General features: G+C 47.2%; 1 protein-coding gene across 3 annotated transcripts in view; it reads right to left on the bottom strand.

Moving 5' to 3' along the window:
- ATP9A (ATPase phospholipid transporting 9A (putative)) overlaps nt 1-19,942 on the bottom strand; it is a 130,236-nt gene that overhangs the window by 54,176 nt on the left and 56,118 nt on the right. For all 3 annotated transcript variants that reach the window (XM_072735560.1, XM_026014704.2, XM_072735561.1), the window contains exons 8-13: nt 17,536-17,616; nt 16,853-16,928; nt 10,047-10,123; nt 8,362-8,522; nt 6,565-6,707; nt 5,976-6,088 (exon numbers count right to left, since the gene is read on the bottom strand). In XM_072735560.1, the coding sequence (XP_072591661.1) occupies nt 5,976-6,088; nt 6,565-6,707; nt 8,362-8,522; nt 10,047-10,123; nt 16,853-16,928; nt 17,536-17,616 (651 nt within the window). The remainder of the gene's footprint in view (nt 1-5,975; nt 6,089-6,564; nt 6,708-8,361; nt 8,523-10,046; nt 10,124-16,852; nt 16,929-17,535; nt 17,617-19,942) is intronic.

Here is a 19,942-nt window from a genome sequence, read left to right as displayed (position 1 = left end):
TTAACCTCAAAGGGCCACCCCCACAGAGACGGGCTCAGAGCCAGTACTTCCGAATGAGTCAACTGAGTTACAGAACGTGTGGTGACTGAATAAACACAGTGTTCACTACTTAACAGGCATCTTCCAGCATGACAAAGGCAACAAATTTCAATTTCTTGAAATTGAACCCCATATAACACCGGGGTTCTCAACTTGGGCACTTCTGCCCCCCATCAGGCAGTGTCCAGAGATATTTTTGGTTGTCGAGGGGCCACTAGAGACATCCAGATGGGGGACGCCTGAGTGGCTCAGTGGTTGAGCATCTGCCTCTGGCTCAGGTTGTGATCCTGGGGTCCTGGGATCGAGTCCCGCATCAGGTCCTGCATGGAGAGCCTGCTTCTCCCTCTGCCTATGTCTCTTCCCCTCTCTGTCTTTCTCATGAACATATAAATAAAATCTTTAAAAAAAGAGTCATCCAGGGGATCCCTGGGTGGCTCAGTGGTTTAATGCCTGCCTTTGGCCCAGGGCGCAATCCTGGAGTCCCAGGATCGAGTCCCACGTCAGGCTCCCAGCATGGAGCCTGCTTCTCCCTCCTCCTGTGTCTCTGCCTCTCTCTTTCTCTATCACGAATAAATAAATCTTAAAAAAAAAAAAAAAAAGTCATCCAGATGGTAGAGGGCAAAGATGCTACTCAACACTCTACAAGGCATAGCATGGCCCACACAACACACAATGATCCAGCCCAATGTGTCGTGATGTCAAGGCTGAGAACTAGGGTATAAAGCCACTGACACCATAAAACCAGGGCCAGGACTAGGGTCAGGGAGGTGACACTCTGCTATGCTAATGCAGAGCTGGATCCTGTCGATCTCAAATCTCACAGCTGTGTTCATCATGGGGTTCTACACTGAATTTTGTTAAACATTGCATTACAATATGATTTATCTCGATCACTATATTTTGGGTTGTTGTGGGAGGTTTGTTTCTTTGTTTTTTTTTTTTTTTTGGCATCTCATTAAGTTTTGCTCCCTGGGCGCATAGCTCTGCCTCCTTACCCTAGCCCTGGCCCTGTTATAAAACCATTGAGGGGTGCCTGGGTGGCTCAGTAGGTGAAGCGTGTGCCTTCGGCTCAGGTCATGATCTTAGTCAGGGTCCTGGGTTCGAGCCTTTGAGTGGAGCTCCCAGCACAGTGGGGAGCCTGCTTCCCCCTCTGACCCTCCCCCTGCTCATGCTCTCTCTCTCTCTCTCTCTCTCAAATAAAACCTTTCAAAAAGTAAAAAATAAAACCATTAAAAATGATTGTCATCATTGACATGAGTGGAAAAAAGTCTGAAAAGACATTCTAACAGTGGTTCTTAACTGGAAACGCTTCTCAGAAATCAATAAAGACTTTAAGATATATATATATATATTTCCCCTAAAGCTAAAGAGTGCAGTAAGGCCCAGGAATATAGATATAAATACAGATACAGTGTCTCAAAACACTCGTCTCAAAACATTTTGATCACATAATACACCTGGGAAAGAAAATTCTTGAGTACCCTCCCTATGTATATTTAACTTTGTAAACATATTTGTGCTTTATAAAACAAAAGACGAATTCTAGAAATGTTAGGATAAAAATGAAAAACTGCATTTTTCACAGAGTTAGCTAGTAATACATTTAGGGTAAGGGGCACTGAGCATTTATAGACTCAAAATTACACTTCAAATGGTCATATGCGTCATTCCATCATAAAGGGGAATGAAGCGCAGGTGCATGTTTCCACCTGGAAGAAGCTCAAGACTGTGTGAAGCTGTCGAGATAAACCAGGTACAGGGCAGCCCGGGTGGCTCAGTGGTTTAGCGCCGCCTTCAGCCCAGGGCATGACCCTGGAGACCCAGGATCAAGCCCCACGTTGGGCTCCCCGCATGGAGCCTGCTTCTCCCTCCGCCTGTGTCTCTGCCTCACTCTGTGTGTCTCTCATAAGTAAATAAAACCTTTAGAAAAAGAAATAGGCATCGTAGGATTCCATTTATATGAAAGGTCCAAAAAAGCAAACAAACCTACAGACACAGAGAGTAGACTGATGGTTATGACGGGCTGAGAATAAGGAACAGAGGTGGGAGTCTAAGAGATATGGGGTTTCTTTCTGGGGTGATTAAAATGTTCAGAAATCAGTGGCAATGTTTGCACAGTGTTGAGAATATACTAAAAAACACTGAATTGTACAATTTAAATGGGTAAATATTGTCCTTGGGGATTACATCTCAATTTTTAAATTTTTAAGATTTATTTATTTGAAAAAAAAAGATTTATTTATTTGAGAGAGAACAGGCATGTGAGAGGGAGGGACAGAGGGAGAGGGAAACTTTAGCAGACTCTGCTCTGAGTGTAGAGCCCCATGCAGGACTCAATGTGGACTCGATCTCACAACCCCAAGATCACAACCCAAGCCAAAACCAAGAATTGGATGCTTAACCAACTATACCCAGATGTCCCTATGTCTCAATTTTTTTAAGGTACTAATAAATAAATAAGCCAAAGGAAAAGTCATCCTATCTCCTTAGCCCATCGTGGTTTTTTTTCTCAAAATGCATTAGATATTTTCTTACAGTTTATTCAGGTTTATACTAATAATCTGGAGTCTTCCTGCAGAAACATTTGAAAGCCACCTCTTTATGAGGTTTAGTTCAATGACACCCCTTAAACCGGTCATGTGGACACTTGTCACCTGCAAACTACATTTCAGTGTCCTGAAAATAAACCACCGCAGATTTCTGACTCCTATAAGTCCTTCCACAGGACTCCCCAAGGACCAGACCCGACAGATGCTCATCTGACATATGGAGTGGGGGGTCCCGGGGTTGATCTCAAAGCTATCAATAGTTAAGATTTAAATTTTGCTTTTAATTTTGAAGACAAAAATGCAGAGCAAACAGATGCTCTCATCTTTTCTTCCAGCACTCCAATGGGTCATCTTGCAATCTCTGTTTTGGGGTCCACAGATTTAGATGCTGGTGTTCTGAAAAACAGGGCAAACCTCAGATTCATAGTAGCTGTTCTCAAATGCTGTACTTTGGAATCACCTGGCTCACCTGTTAGCACTATAGGTCTAGAGACTCTGATTGTCCCAAGTGATCTGACCCAGGAGTTCCAAATAGTGGACTTCATCAAACACCAGCATCAAATCTCATCATGAAACTCTGAAGTCCAGTGAATGACTGTAACGAGCTCTGACGAATCTTTTTGGGGTTGTGGTAATGGTTCCACAACTCTGTAAATTTACTTAAAAAAAAAATTATTGACTTGGATACTTAACATAGCTGAATTTTATGGTAGGTAAACTACACCTCCGTAAAGCTGTTTTAAAAACCTGGGAAAGCCTTCATAAGCCTCATCATGAAAGTATTCATGTGCTTTTAGACGTCGTGAGAGAAGAATGCACACACCTGGCTAGGGTGGGCGGGTACTGTAATTCTGAGCTCACACCAGCCTCGAGATGACCTAACCCTGTAACACTCAGCTATTTTAAATCCAAGGCCAGGATGGGCAAATGAATTTATGAGCTTCCGCTAAGGAGGGGAGAATAGGGTAGCGTTCGTGGGTAAGAAATGTCATTTTCTGACTTTTAACACTTTACAAAGAGTGTTATCTGTGCTAAAGCAAAAATGGACCATAAAAGCTGAACTATGCAAATATTCTGAGAAGGGATGGTTTCTGTAAATACCACAAGCTCTTAAAACACCACCAAAATGGGCAAGGGTGTGTCCGCCGGGGTGGGGCGGGCACACACGACTATGAAGCTGGTATAATCATCAGCCGGCCAGCAGTGCTGAGGAGAGGGCTGGAGAGAGGGGGTTGTTCAGCCAGGCACGGGTAAGCATGACAGCTCACACAATGGAGCCCCTCAGGTGGCACCCAGAAGGCATTTGGGATCAATGGTTCAGAGGGCAGAGTCTGTTCCGAGACACAGAAACAAGGCAGCTCACCCTACCCAAAGTGCTGAAGGACTGAGCCGAGGAGAGGGTGACGGCAGGAGGGACGGAGTGGGGATGCAGTCATGCCTGGACCACATGAAAGTCTCAGCCCCAAGACAGAGTTAACAGTACAAGGGGGACTCTGTGCTCCCAGGAGGGAAGCAAGAGAAAAAGCAGGGAAACTGTGTGGGGCAGGAGGGCGGTGGTCCTGTACACAGCCAAGCAACAGAGAGTGTAGTTTTGGCCTAGCGAGTGAGAAGGGATGAACACATAAGGCCAAACACATGAGCAGGTGGGAGCAGATATCACAAAGGGCCTGGGACCAAAGGCGGGTGGGGATGGGGAAGGAAGGGGCATCTCTCAAATCTTTGGAGGGAGCAGTAGGGCAGATGGGGGTGGCACTTACAAAGACAAGAACCTCTGGAAGAGAAGCAGATGTAGTGGATGAGGGAAGAAAGTCGGGACTGTAGGTATACTGTCCTTATGATCCATATGCAGCCATGCCAAGCATGCAGGTGCCTTTGGGGTTAAAGCTCCAGATTGGGGCCACAGACAGAGATGGGAGCCACTGGTATACCTGCAGGGCGATGGAAGCTGGGGGAGGAGGGGACCACCCAGAGAGTGATACACAGGGGCCGGTACCGAGCTGTGGAGGTCCCAGGACCCCAGAGGAAGACAGGTCCGAGAGGGACAGGGGGCTGGATGTGGTTTTTCCTTCCTGTCCAACTAAGTCCTCGTGAATTTTTAAGAGTCCTAAAGTATATCTTTGAAAATGGTCCATGGATCCATTTGGAGACAAGCCACAAATGCCCACACTGGGAGGCATTAGAGGATGACAGTACATGGATCAAATGAACTGTCCTCCATTTAAAATTCACTCCAACTTCCAAATTGTATCCCCTGCTCTGCCATTTGCAGGAGATAACCCCAGAAATCTGGACATGCCTGTCAGTGAATGTTCCAGAAAATGAAATGTCCAATGTAACTGTGGCATGAAGTATTCAGGGGTTCCACCTTTATGCCCTATAGGGAAATACTTCCTTTGCATTTCTAACTGGCCTCTGGCAATAAAATCATCATGTGTTTTGACCAATCTAAGCAAAACATGGCCTCTTTATTCTCATCTCCAGACAAGTGCCATAACCTGTAGCTGGTATAAGCAATCCGTCGGGCCTGACGTGTTTTAGAAACACCAAGGCATTTGTTCAGGTTTCATCTTACTTTTAAAACACAGAGGCCCAGCTCTCCCCTAATCTTCGTGATTCAGAACCCCTCAGCTATGAGCCCCAAGTCATCATCCTTCCTTTTGTTTTTGTTCCATTTTGTTCTTAAAACATCACTAGCAATTCTGATTAGCTGAGGTAGGGACCCACTGATAGAACTTTTCAGGAATATTAGGGCACTTTCCAGTTAATACCTTTCTCTGAAAAAGGATTGATTTTGAAAAGCCTTGTGGAAACAAATGTGGGAGCAGAGAAGTCGTAGGCCATCTCTGATACGTTAATCCCTTTCACGTGATCACAGAGTTGAATACACACCAGAAACCGAAGCTGATTGTGACATTTTCATGAGCGGATCACTCATTCATGTTGCTTTGGCTCCTAATCAAGCCAAGCCAGTAAAACTAACCAGTAGGCTCACAGTGCTATTTCTGGCACCAGTTATTGGCCAAACAAGTTTCTCTAAGGTTTTTCCTAGTATCCATAAAGCATTCAGTAGAGCAGGGTAACTGTGGGAATGAGAGAGAATTGGGGGAGGGGATATAACTGAAATTTCACTCAAAACATAAAGGCTTGATGGTTAAAAAGAGAGGTGGTTGGGAAGGAATAGGGAATGATGGCTAACGGGGATGGGGTTTCTTTTTCAGGTGATGGAGACAAATTGTGGTGATAGTTACACAACTCTGTGAATACAGCAAAGACCACTGAACTGTACCCTTTAAATGGGTGAATTGTATGGTATTATGAATAAAATCTCAATACAGGTGCTAATAAATGCAAGAGAATTGTTTCAGGTATCGAAACAGAAGGTTTTACCTGGGTATAAATACTGAATATGTGGCTCTGAACTTCATCCATTGAGTCGAGGCCATAAGCCACGGTGCCTAGATGGAGCCGTTTGAAAACCATCTCATTCTGGGTAAGAGTTCCTGAAACACAAGACAGATGAGTAACTGTGTCAACATCCTGGGGCTTCTATTCACACGAAGGACGGCTGACACTTTCTGAGAGTTTCCCACTCTCTGTCTGCTGCACTGGTTTCAGCACTGCCCCTGCTGGGGAGATGTCTATAGTATTTGATGGGCCCAGATCTGAATTCCTTTTCTTTTGAAAGTGCCCTCCTGGGTTTCCTTGGGAAAATGACCACCCTCGTTCCCTGGGATGGTCCAGAGAAGGGTCAGTCAGGGGGCCTGACTCATTCCATTGGCTGAGACAGTGGCCCATGATCTATCCTAGATTCCATCCTAAGGGAATCTGAACTTTGAGCAGACACAAACATGGACAGGAGATGAAAAAGGTGAAGAAAATAAAACAGCAGCAAGCATCCATCTCAAACCTCTCCAGAAAGAGAATCCAAGCCCTTGCTCTCACCGTGAAGCCTGTGAAGGCTCAGGAAACAGCTCACCTGTCTTGTCCGTGAGTAAGTAAGAAATCCTCCCCAGCTGCTCAGGGATGGTGCTAGAACGAACCACAGTCCCGGGGATTTTCGAGTCCCTCCGAATCACCCAGCTGTACACAATCTTGCCCATGTCCAGGTTCACACGCAGGCTAGTCAGAAAACCAGAGCCAACAGGTTAACGGGATATCTGTGAGGTTCCTTGTGACTACTTGAAGACAGCGAGGACTCTATGACACATCATCTGTGCCATAACATTTGGAATCCCTCCCTGTAGAAACACACCCCTGTGGCCGGATCCACAGATGTAACAAGAGTCAGCGGCACTACCGGATATCTCACTGAACAAATCATCACTGTTACAAAGCTATTCTGTTTTGGATTAAAATAGAACAATGAAAATTTAAAATGCCTTTAAAATACTGAAAAGGCAGGCGCCTGGGTGGCTCAGTTGGTGAAGCCAGTCGGCTCAGGTCATGATCTCAGGGTCATGGGATCGAGTCCCATGTGGGCTCCCTGCTCAGCGGGGAGTCTGCTTCTCCCTTTCTCCTTCTATATGTGTGCTCTCTCTCTCTCTCTTTCAAATAAATAAAGAAAATATTTTTTAAATAAAAAATACTGAAAAAATAGTTGCCTTAGTCTTATTTTTTTTTTTTCTAAGATTTTATTTGTCAGGGAGAGAGCATAAGTAGGGGGAGCGGCCTTGTTCTAGGGACGCCATGGTATCAAAACTACAATCCCTATCCTCAGGAAAACATGAATTCTAGCTGGGCTGATATAAATATGCAAAAGAGCAAGACGAATTATAATGCAATATATCGAGTTTAAGATAGAGATTATAAGTACTAGAAGTTTCAGAGAAAAAATGTGATTTATTTTAATAATGACTTACTAAACATCAATAATGAGGAAAAGTAGGAAAAACATTCCCAACAATATAAAGCTAAATAGTTAAACCTAGAATATACAATAGAACAGTTCTAAAATATATTGGGGTGCCAGTATATGTGATGTGCAAAGTTATTTGCGACACATTACTCTGTTTAAAAAAAATAAAAGAAAAAAGAAAAAAGGTACCGACGCCTGGGTGGCTCGGCAGATGAGTGTCTGCGTTTGGCCCAGTGCCTGACCCTAGGGTCCCAGAATCGAGTCCCGCATTGGGCTCCCTGCAAGGAGCCTGTCTCTCCCTCTCCCTGTGTCTCTGCCTCTCTCTCTGTGTGTGTCTCTCACGAATAAATACATAAAATCTTTAAAGAAAAAAAAGAGATTCTATGTAGAGTTAAAAGAATCCCCCTTTAAAACAGAAAGCAGGCTAGAAAAAATATGTAGCAAATTAAGCACTTATCACTTAGTTGTGAGATTAGAAGTGATTTTGACCCTATTCTTCTGCCATTGTGAATCTTTGGTTTTTCCAACTAAGACAATCTATTATTTACATCGTTTTATAAGAGCATTTATTCAGCCTCCAAGGGAGGCATGCAAACAACTGCATGTGCCACCACTGCTCATCAATCACAGTATTTCCCACTGAGCCCAGGGTCTCTCTCCACAACAGCACTCCCAGCGCCACCACCAACCTCCTGAGCTGGTAGGTAAGATGGACTCTACATGACATCCTAGCATTGAGTCGGCAAGGCAAGATCTTTTGGGCAAAGACTAATTCATGGAAGGTTGGTGCAGAGGGGAAGTGCACTTCTGCTGCTAGAACCACAGAGTGTGGTTCACATCCTGACTGTCCCCCGTCAGCATTCTTCAAAGATACCAAGAGTAAAGAGAAGAAAATGTCATGGCTCATTCTCCGCTTACCTGATGGGAATGATGTTGGAAAACAAGAGGAGGAAGCGGATGATCTGTAGGTACCAACGACCAGCAAAGTGCTGAAGGGCAACCATGACCAGTGACACCACCACCAAAGCACCAAAGAGGATCTTTGTGAGGCAGTTCACCTCCAGGTCAAACAGGCCAATCTGTGGGACGATGCACAAAGGGAGCCTGTGGTTAGCTGGTGCAACCCAGAGCCCACCTGGAGAACCGGTCCTTCACTCAAGAACACCTGCCCCCCCCCCCCCCCCCCCCCCCCGGTGAGACAGTGGGACCCAGCAACCCCTGTATCTTTGGTTGAGAGCACTGGGCTCCAAGGGCCAGGGTTCCTAACAGACATCCAACAGACCTCAAAGAATTCTGATTTCAATTTTTTAATTTAACAGTTAAGAAGACTTAGACTTAAAAAAAAAAAAAAAGAAGAAGAAGACTTAGACTTGGAAACACATAAGCAGGTTACTACTGCATTTGGTGGTGCTCAGCACGGTGGGACCTCTACCATCTTTTGCTGCAGCCTGTAAAACAGCTCAGTCTCACACTCTCGGAACTGCACCACGCACTGATTCAGCGCTTCCTGACAGTTCAAGGCATGTACACTGGTGGTACCTGATGTTTACAGGCTGCATTAATGAACACGATGATTTTAATAATTACAAATTTATTTTAATGTGGATGCAAAAACACATAACCAGCACACCAAAGCCATAACTTCACAGAAACGTGGTCTAGGATAAGGCTAAAACACGGAATAAATGGCATTCTAGTTGTAACGATGGTCGTTGACAATGGGTGGCAATGACCAGAAGTTGGGAAACATAGTGTCTGGTCATGATGTTGACAAAGGAGATCATTCTACAATTTCTGGCTAAGTCTTAAAAATTGGAGGAGGGGTGGGACATCTGGGTGGCTCAGCAGTTGAGCGTCTGCCTTCAGCTCAGGTCATGATCCCGGGTCCGGGGATCGAGTCCCACATCAGGCTCCCTGCGAAGAGCCTGCCTCCCTCTGCCTCTCTCTGTGTCTCTCATGAATAAATAAAAATCTTTAAAAAAAAAAAAAAAACTGGAGGAGGGGTAGGGCTGGGAGGGTCAGGTCATGACATGAAATGAGTGATAACGGGCCCTCCAAGCAGATAGCAGAGCCAATCCCGTTTGCCATGCCACAGCCAGTCTTGGGGGAAGGGGACAAAAGGCCGGGGGGGTGGTTGGAGGGTTCGGGGGTTGGGTCTGAGCCTGCCCCTTCCTCACCCTGCAGGAAGCCTGGACCCAGTGCTTCTCAAGGCCACTGCCCGGCTCAGACGAGCCTATGGAAGCACCTGGGCTCACAGGCGGGTGGGGGGAGGACTAAATGGGTGCATGTGAAGGATGCAGCACAACACATGGCGCACAGTCAGTACTCAAGTGTGTAACTTAAAAATCTTTAAAAACGTTATGAACACGCATACATCCATAAGAATACACACACATGTGGTGCACGGATGCGTGTGCAGTTATGTGGATGCGTGTGGATACAGCGCACACCCACGTGAGAAGACAGCAGGCTTAGATAGAGGAAGGAACACGGTTAGGTGTTCCTGTCTTTAATCCCGCTCCTCACCCGCCAACACCAAGCGTCAGGGGACGTCAGGTCAGAAAGTTCTGACGAGGAAATGCGTCCTACGACCGCGTACACACCTTACTTCGGGGGTTTGAGGTATTCATGACGCTCCGGAGTTCTCTGCCGCTGTAGAGAACAACACCCACAACGGTACCTAAACACAACGCGGAGAAACGTTAATGTGGATGAGGGTCCCCGGGCCGCCGCGGCCACCGCGGCCACCGCGGCCACCCGCACTGGAGCACCAGCCGCAGGCAGCCATCCGGATCCAACCTCCGCCCGAACTAGCATACCCAGTCCCCCGTCCTCCCTACACCTTCACCACGGTTCCAAGCGCTCGGGAGGCACAGCGAGGGTACGGGCGCCTTCGGGGCCGCCGAGGGGTCCGCTGCTCGGGGCTGGCCGACGGGTCCGGCAGCCTGACAGCTGGGGGGGCGCGAGGGGGGCGGAGGTCCGGCCCTCATGCCGCTGCCCTCAGAGGCTTCCAGAGGCGCTCAGAACATTCCAGTCTTCATAAGCTATTGTGGAAACGTCCAAACACGCTCTTCTCACTCGAGCCTTGTTCTTCCCGCTGAGCGTGACTCCGTTCGGATTCTGTGTCTAAGTCTAGAATACCTGCAGGATGCCTGTCCGACGACAACCCTTTCCTGGAACTCCCCCACCCCCTCTGCCCTCCCCCCATTATCAATCTTTCTAAAAATCGATGACTTATAACAGAAACCCAAAAGGCCAATTAACGTCAGAAAAGATGCTCAACTTCGTGAATAATCAAAGAAATGCGAAATAAGCCACTTTTATCCCTAGGACAACAACAAAAATCCCACAGGTTGATAACATCGGAGACACGGGCCCTGTCGTAACTCACAGGAGTGGGCAGCAGTATATAGATGGGGAGCCATCTGTTTTGGGGTGAACCTGGTAACCCTATTACAAATTTACCTTTGTCTCCCCTTTTCAGCATATGCCACACAAACGCTCAACGCAGTGGGGAAGACAGACAGTGAAGGGAGGAGACAAGGAGGAGGTCATCACGGAATGGAAGGCGCCATGGCGACAATCAGGCAGAGGAACAGACTGGGAAGGAGCTGGAGAAGACTGCCCGGTGGTACTGGGTGGGCAGAGAAGCAGTCCCGGGGTTGAGGACGCCTGAGCAGGAGCTTGAAGCCCCCCACCCCCGCCCGGTGGAGCCCTCAGGGAGGCTCCGAGGAACACAAGCCATCTGGTCTGTGCGGGGACAGCAAACACCTCACCTCTCCTCCCCCCGAGGAGATACAAAGCCTCCAAGAGCTTCCCACAGAGCTGGTCAGAGCCCAAGCCCAGGGGAAGCAAGGGACCGTGTGTCCCCCACAGAGCCCCGGGAGGAGACACTGAAGTCCCCCCTCCAAGCTTAATGCACATAATGCGGTTCCCTTCCAGGAAGGCTCAGCAGATGGCAGGCCGGGGCGGGCTCCCTGGCTGGCTCCTCGGCAGATGGCAGCCCCGTGAACGCAGGCCTGCGGCCACAGCACGTGGCCAGACCAGGGGCGGCCACGCGGCCACTGCACTCGCTGCTGCACAGATGTGGTCGGTCTCCGTCACCGACGTCCCGGGTTCAAGAGGGTTCCTAACAACGAGGGCCTCCACTGGCACCGGCCAACCCTGAGGCTGAAATGGGAGTGGCCCTTCTCCCCAGGCCTGCCTGTGCTCAAGGCCAAGGCCACCTCCACAAGATCCAAACGCCGGCCACGGTCACCCAGAGAGAAACCACACGCGCGTGCTGGTTTGGTCTCTACTGGGCTTTAAAGGTTCTGAGGTCATTGCCAACTTTTAAATACAGGAACCTGGGAATCTTGGCTTCTCCTAGAAAATTGGGAAATCTGGTGACACTGAGTCCGTGTTCCCCACGGTATTACCAGCAGGTGTCAAGCATGGGCACGCCCTTTATCCAGGGGCAGGTTCCCGCTCATCCTGTTCCCCACTCAGCCCAATCCCCCCACTTCAAGACCTCCTGACCTGAGCCTCCCCACACCCCCCCTCTGCCCCCTGCCCCCCTCTCATCCTGGCAGGGGACAGAGCGCAGAATCCTCTCCACCTGGCCAGCTGCTTTCTCCAGGTCAGACTGCAGCGATCGGTAGCACACAGAGTTCTCCCCACCTCTCCACGAGAGCGTGGTCCTGGGGTCAGTGCCCACTCTGACGCCTCTGTTCCCAGTCCACGACAGGACAGATGCTACCCCCAAGACTGAGCTTTTAGCAGTTAGACACGGGGCCACGACATTCAAGCACGTGACCACAGGACGAGTCCGGTCAAACAGGGTCTAGACCAGCTGGGGTCCAGCAAACTCGTGCAGTGCAGTGCACATGCGCAACGGCCTGCAGGGCCACAGACTGAGCCTACAGACTGGGGTCGGGGGAGGCACAACAAACTGGAGAGTCTGCGAAGAACCGGGCTCTGTCCTAACACCTGCTCTGCCAAACCCCCGGCCTCCCCAGCCCTCCGCATCCCTCTCCCGCCCCTCCCCATCCCTCCCCCATCTTGCCCCCAGCCCTTCACATCCCTCCCCCCTCCTGCCCCATCCCTCCACATCCCTCCCCACCCCTCCCCATCCCTCCCCCATTCTTCCCCCATCCCACCCCATGACTCCTCAGCCCACACTGCAAGGTTGCCATGGTAACTGCATCCTCTACACACTGAGGCCAGCCAACGCAGCTGGACCCTAAGCACCGCCTGGCAAGCTTTTTCATTTCTTTTTAAACTTCCAAGTGGTAACAGCAGAGTAACCAAAACACGGGAGTTAGACTATAAGGAGAAGAGAGAGGTGAAATCTCACAGAATTAAGATTCCTAACGATGGCCGTTTCCTGGGTGGAGCACCAGAAGGAAATGGCTTGCAAAGAGCTTCGTGCTTGCATCAGGATGAGAATGCAGTCAGGTGACTACTCACTGAGCAGCAGGGGAAACTGAGGCCAACTAGGAAATAGTAAACATCCAGCTTCTCAGATTCACTCCAAAACCTACTGAAGGGCTTGGCGGGTAATGCCACCAGCTCATTGGAATCACTGCGCTCTCTCTTCCCACCAATCACAAACTTGAAATCTTTTCTCCCAACTTCAAGATCCCAGCTTGTTCTCCACTCTCTTCCTTCCAGGAAGAGGACCTCCTAGGCTGCGTGACCGTTCTTAGAAATCATTTCTTAAATGAACTCATCAACAGCAAAAATGGACACAGGGCATAAACTTACAATTCACATATACACTTTAGAAAATGCAAATGAGGGCATTTGCATTTGACTGAGCCTGGGTGGCTCAGTCAGTTAAGTGTCTGCCTTCAGCTCAGGTCATGATCCCAGGGTCCCCGGATCAAGGGCCCCATCAGGTTCCTTGTTCAGCAGGGAGCCTGCTTCTCTCTCACCCTCCATCTGCTACTCCCCCTGCTTGTGCTCTCTCTCTCTGGGTGTAAATAAAGAAGTAAATAAAATCTTTTAAAAAAAATGCAAATGAAAAAAATGCAAGTGAAGAGGGAACATTAAAAAAAAAGTCCAACTTCACAAATGACTGTTTTTTTTTTTTTAATTTTATTTTTGGGGGATCCCTGAGTGGCTCAGCAGGTTTAGCGCCTGCCTTTGGCCCAGGGCATGATCCTGGAGTGCCAAGATCAAGTCCCACGTCAGGCTCCCTGCATGGAGCCTGCTTCTCCCTCTACTTCTCCCTCTGCCTGTGTCTCTGCCTCTCTCGCTCTCTCTCTCTGTGTCTCTCATGAATAAAAAAAAAAAAAAAAGATTTTATTTTTGGGACACCTGGATGACTCAATCAGCTAAGCATCTGACTCTTGTTTTCAGCTTAGGTCATGATCTCAAGGTTGTGAGACCGAGTCCTGTATCAGGCTCCATGCTCAGTGCAGAGGCAGCTAGGGATTCTCTGTCTCTCAAAAAAAATAAATAAAATCTTAAAAAAAAATGTTTAAGTAATCTCTATGCCCAACACGGGACTTCAATTTACAACCCTAAGATCATGACTCACATGCTCCGCCACCTGAGCTTTTAAAAGGCAAATCAATATGTTAGATATTTATTCAACATATATCAGATAGGCAGAAATTTAAAAGTCCAACTGAACATGGTGTTGGCAAGGATGCACATATAAGATCAGGTTATCAGGAGTGTGATTCAGAAGAAGGAAGTTTGCTAGGTGAACCAAAATGTAAAATGTATATGCCCTTTGCCCTAGGAATCCTGTTTCTATGGAAACGTGGACAACATCAATATTTAGAACCTCTATCTGGAAAAACCAAACAAAGCACATCAAAGACAGAAACAAAAGACAAACAATAAACTCTGAAAAGAGATTTGCATCACACATGAGATGACAGTTTGATACTCTCCCTACATGCTTACAAGTTAATAAGAAAAAGAAGAAACAAAGTAGACCAAAACATTTATGGTCGGTGGTCCCCATATTCACAATGAAATAATAAACATCAAAACCGTAACAAGAGACCTTCTATCACCTAACAAGAATAATAACACCATGGAACTGCTGCATATCAAATAGACCATAAAATCTTTTCAAAAACCAGAAATGGGAAACTCTCACAAACAAATAAGGGAATCAGAAGAACCACAACAGAAAAACAGCTCAGGGCACAGAATGTCCAGGACAAAGGAAGAGACCACACAGACCATGAAGAGGGCCAACCTTCCAGGTACTCTAGGAAATGCAAATCAAAACAGGCTCCTTATTTTTCTGACAAATTATTAAAGATTAAAAGGAATAATTAGGGGCACCTGGGTGGCTCAGTGGATTAAGCGTCTGCCTTCCACCCAGGTCATGATCTCAGGGTTCTGGGATCCAGCCCTGCAAGGACTCCATGAGGACCTGGGAGTCTGCTTCTCCCTCTCCCACTACCCCTACCCCCCACTCATGCTCTCTTTCTCCCAAATGAATAAATAAAATCTTTTTTTAAAATTTTTAAAAATTAGGGATGCCTGGGTGGCTCAGTGGTTGAACATCTGCCTTCAGCTCAGGGTGTCATCCTGGAGTTCCAGAATCGAATCCCACATAGGGATCCCTGCAGGGAGCCTGCTTCTCCCTCTGCCTATGTCTCTGTCTCTCTCTTGAATAAATAAATAAATCTTAAAAAAAAAAAAAATTTAAATAGGGATGCCTGGGTGGCTCAGTGGTTGAACAGCTGCCTTAGGCTGAGGGCAAGATCCCAGGTCCCAGGATCAAGTCTCAGGGAGGCTGCTTCTCCCTCTTCCTGTGTCTCTGTCTCTCTCTCTCTGTCTCTCATGAATAAATAAATAAAATCTTCTTTTTATTAAATCTGAAAATTGGGCAGCCCGGGTGGCTTAGTGGTTTAGCGCTGCCTTCAGCCCAGGGTGTGATTCTGGAGCCCGGGATCGAGTCCCATGTTAGGCTCCCTGCAGGGAGCCTGCTTCTCCCTCTGCCTGTGTCTCTGACTCTCTCTCTGTGTCTCTCCTGAATAAATAAATACAATCTTTAAATAAATAAATAAATAAATAAATAAATCTAAAAATAAAGGGAATAGTTGTTAATAAATGACTTCAGAGGGGAGAAAAACTGGGAAGGAAGAGTAACCACTTCTGGGAGAGGTGGGTGGACACACGGTGGGGAAGGGCTGCTCCAGGTGCTGGTGGGTGTGGGCGTGTGGGTGTGGCTTCAGGTGTGGGTGTGGCCATGGTGCAGCGGGGAGAACCTTAAGGACCCATTTCTCACTTCTTTAGCCATCAGGAGGAATTGAGGGACACTCCAGATGAGGCTGCAAATGCAGACAGGTGATGGAAGACGAAAAATGGCAGACGGCCTAAAGGGAGCGCTCAACTCTGTCCATCTGCAGGAAGGAGTCCGTCTGTGGATGGTGAGCAAGGCGGCCCCGGTCTAGTCTGTGCTGGCCTGAGCTCCACATCCCCTTCCCCAGCCGCAGAGCATCCTGACTGAGCATCTGTTATACCAAGGAGCCGCAAAGCAGCATGAAGCAGAAGAACACAGTTTGAGAGGAGGGAGATGTGCTTGGGAGGGAAAAAGTGATCTTCCAACAGTAAAGACAGGAAGTTGCCAATAGTGTGATTTTCTGTTAATAATAGTATACACTGTCACATAATATATGTAACATAAGATAATAACAAGAGCTGCACAGTACGTTCTGCTGCTGGGGCAAAGTGCCTGGGTTCAAGTCCCAACTTTGCCTTTTAACTGGCTGTGTGACCCTGGGCAAATTACTTAACCTCACTGAGCTTGGATTTCCTCACCCACAGAATGGGAGTACTACTCGCACCCTCCGGCATGGTCATGTTGGGAGGGGTAAGTGAACTGAGTGTAAGGCACGGGGCTCCAGCAGGCACCTGACAGATTGGGAGCACCCCACTGATACCAACCCCTGCTGCTGCAAACACTGCTCAGCCCCTGGAGACGCTTCTGCTCAGTTTCATCCCAGCTTTCAAAACATCGATCTCCACATCATCCTGGTATTTAATACCAAGGCTCCAGCTCAGGCCCAGTGGCCCTTTCCTGGACACCAGGGCCCCTGACTGGGCAGGACGAAGCTCAAGAGCCCCCACGGACACCACGTCCGGCCAGAACATCCAGGCTGGCCCAATTTCTGGTAGAGATTAGAATGTCAATCTCAGGTGGCAATTAAGGGCTATTCCCAGAGTGGATGCTGTAGAACAGTCCACCGGCCAGAGCAGCTTCTCTTATAGGCGTACACAAGTGTCCGAGGGGCAATTAGATGTCAGTCAGATTCCCTGGAGGGGCTGGAGCAAGTGGAAAACACTGTTTGACCGACGACTAATTTTCTCAACTGACAGATGATTATTCTAATTATACAAAAGGATTTTCTTTCCTTTTCAAATTGCTAACACATTCCTCAGAAAAGGGCGCCCTTACCCGACGCGATGACAGTGCCGGCCCAGAGCGTGTTCTCAATGCTCAAGCTCTCGCTGATCGGAGGGTCGCTGTCCTCCTGGAAAAGACCAACAGACGTGCATTTACCTACCGAGGATTTGAGAGAACCCACGGGCTGTTTCCAGCCTGCTCTTCCCAAGAGAGGAAGAGAGGATGACCCCTACTTGGAAAGCCATAGTTCAGCCAGGAGAGGAGGATCAAGCTCATAAACCACTGTCCTTGGCATGGTTTTCATCCCCATGGCAATACGTGAAAAAGCTGGTTCATGATTGAAGGACAGGCTTCTAATACTGAAGACATGTCTTACAAGGCAAGAAGTAAAATGCAGAAGCAAATCAAACAAAAAGAGCACTTTGCCGGCCAGTCCTATGGCTTCTAGAAAGAGACCATGAATTTAATTTGGATTCTATAAATCTATTATCCCAGAGTCTTCAAATAATTTAAATCCAAATTAAATTTCTATCCTGAAAAGTTGGGAAGTGGCTTAAAAATTGTTAACAATGCCAGCCAGGACTTCAATGAGTAGAAGAGGTCATGGATACGTCTGAAGGGGACAGAAGAGTACCTGCCCTCACACAACAGAGTAACATTAATTATAACAATACTTGACTCTATGTTGTGAGGTAATTGAAGCTGTTCGAGGCTGGTAAGCTAAGCCTACTTACTCTGGTAAAAGTTCCCACAAAGTTGTGAATGTCGATATTTGGCTCTTCTGCATAGACATATGATCGAATCTGAAGGAGATCCTGTTCAACAGAGGGCACATTATGGAGTTAAAGTTCATGATTAAAGAGATTTTGGGAGCCCCCCCCCCCCACTATTTTTCAAGAGTAATTCTATCTTCCAAACAGCAAACAGGTTCTCAAAGCTACAGGGCCAGTGGAAAAAAGAAGAAAAAAAATTTCTATGAAGTTTTAGGACTCGCTACACACAATATCCCACAACACCCTGACAGATTCCACAGTAAAGATGCCTGTTTATCTGTGTTCACCCAGTGTTTCCTAAACTGGCTGACAGCCACGGTCCCCCTTCTGTCACACTGCAGTTTCCAAGAGTTGTTCGTACCAATGGAAATCCTTGTTCAGTCAACAAGTGGTTATTGGGCCCTACTCTGTGTAAAACCCTGGAAAAGGCAGAGGAGTAAAAAGCAAAAAAAAAAAAAAAAAAAAAAAAAAAAGAACACCTCACACCCATTAGGATGGCTACTCTCAAAAAAGTATTGGTGAGGATGTGGAGAAACTGGAACACTCGTACACTGTTGGTAGGAATGTAAAATGGTGCAGCTGCTTTGGAAAACAGTATGGTGGGTCCTTGAAAACTTCATAGGGAATTACTGTATAATTAGCAATCCTCTTGCTGGGAACTGAAGGCGGGACCTCAAAGATATTGCACAGCCATGTTCGTGAAGGATTATTCACAATCACCAAAAGATGGCAACAACCCATGTATCATCAATGGATAAATGGATAAAGAAAATGGGATACATCCATACAATGGAATATTGTCCAGCCTCCAAAAGGAAGGGAATTCTGACACAAGGTACCACGTGGATGAACCTTTGGAACGTGACGCTAAGTGAAATAAACCAGTCACGAAAGGACAAATCCTGTATGATTCCACTTCTATGAGATCCATAGAGCAATCAAATTCATATCTAGAGAGTACATGGTGGGTGCCAAGGACTGGGCAATGGAGAATTGTTTGATGGCTATAGAGTTTCTGTTTTGCATGGAGATGGATGGGAGTGAGGGTTGCACAACAATGTGAATGTACTTAACACCATTGAACTGCACATTTTAAAGGGATAAGATGATAAATTTGATGTGTATTTTACCACAATTAAAAAACTGGAAAAAAAATCTCCAATCAGGTTGCCAGGCAAATTTGGACCACAATACATACCCCCTGCGCTACAGGGAGGTGGGTAGAGGCTACTGGCTGCCCCCACAGGCAGGGCTTGAGCCCTCTACTAACTAGCTGGGGGACCCCATATGCAGATGTGTTTATTCTGTGGCCTCTACGTACTAATAAGAAAAGGCCATGAGGAGTGCCTGGGTGGTGTGGTCAGTTGAGTGTCCAAGTCTTGATTTCAGCTCAGGTCGTTATCTCAGGGTCATGAGATCGAGCCCCACATTGTGGGGGGGGGGGGGGCTTGACTTTCTCTCTCTCCCTCTGCCCCATCTCCCTTCTCTCTCTCAAATAAATAGATCTTAAAAAAAAAAAAAAAAGATCTCAAGACGCATTCAAAGTAGACAGGAGCAAAAGTTGCAGATCACAAATACAGCGTGATCCCATATATGTGTAAGCTCTCCTCACCAAGTTTACAGTTATATATTTGTAGGAAAGTGTGCTGGCAAAGGTCTGGAAAGATCACCACTGACTTTATATGATCCCCGGAGGAAAGCAGGTAAGGTTTGGGGCAGAGGCCATGAGCAAGACTTTTGACTTCTTTCTCTACAGCTTTCCATACAATTTATTTTTTTTTAAGATTTTATTTATTTATTCATGAGAGATTGGGGGAGAGTGAGAGAGAGAGAGAGACAGAGAGACAGAGACAGAGACACAGAGGGAGAAGCCAGCTCCATGCAGGGAGCCCGATGTGGGACTCAGTCCCAGGACCCAGGATCATGCCCTGGGCTGAAGGCAGGCGCTAAACCGCTGAGCCACCCAGGAATCCCCAATTTAATTTTTTTTTTTTTTTTTTCCAATTTAATTTTTTTAAAAAACAAGAATATATTCATGTGATGCCCAGGTCATCCTTTCATATAGTTCTTTTGCTAAATTGCTCCTCCCTACTCAGATCCCTCCAGCCCAGTAAAGAAGAGTTTCCTGACAGCAAAGACAGTGGCATCTCCTCCGTCTTGGGACCCCAGTCCAGGCCAGACTGGGGTGGCCGCATGGTGGTGGGGGGCAACATGTGTGTTTATTGAACTGATGCATCCCCAGCACACACCAAAAATTGCAACTCTGTGCAGCACACAGGCAAGCTCCTTCATGATTCTAAGCTCTTCTAGACGGTCTCTTAAAGAGAATCCTTCAAATCATTTTGAAGATCAGAAAGCTTTCTTTGGA

This window comes from Vulpes vulpes, chromosome 14, assembly GCF_048418805.1.
Source record: "Vulpes vulpes isolate BD-2025 chromosome 14, VulVul3, whole genome shotgun sequence".
NCBI lineage: Eukaryota > Metazoa > Chordata > Mammalia > Carnivora > Canidae > Vulpes > Vulpes vulpes.
Note: the sequence above shows the minus strand (reverse complement) of the source record. Positions and strands in the feature narration are given on the sequence as shown.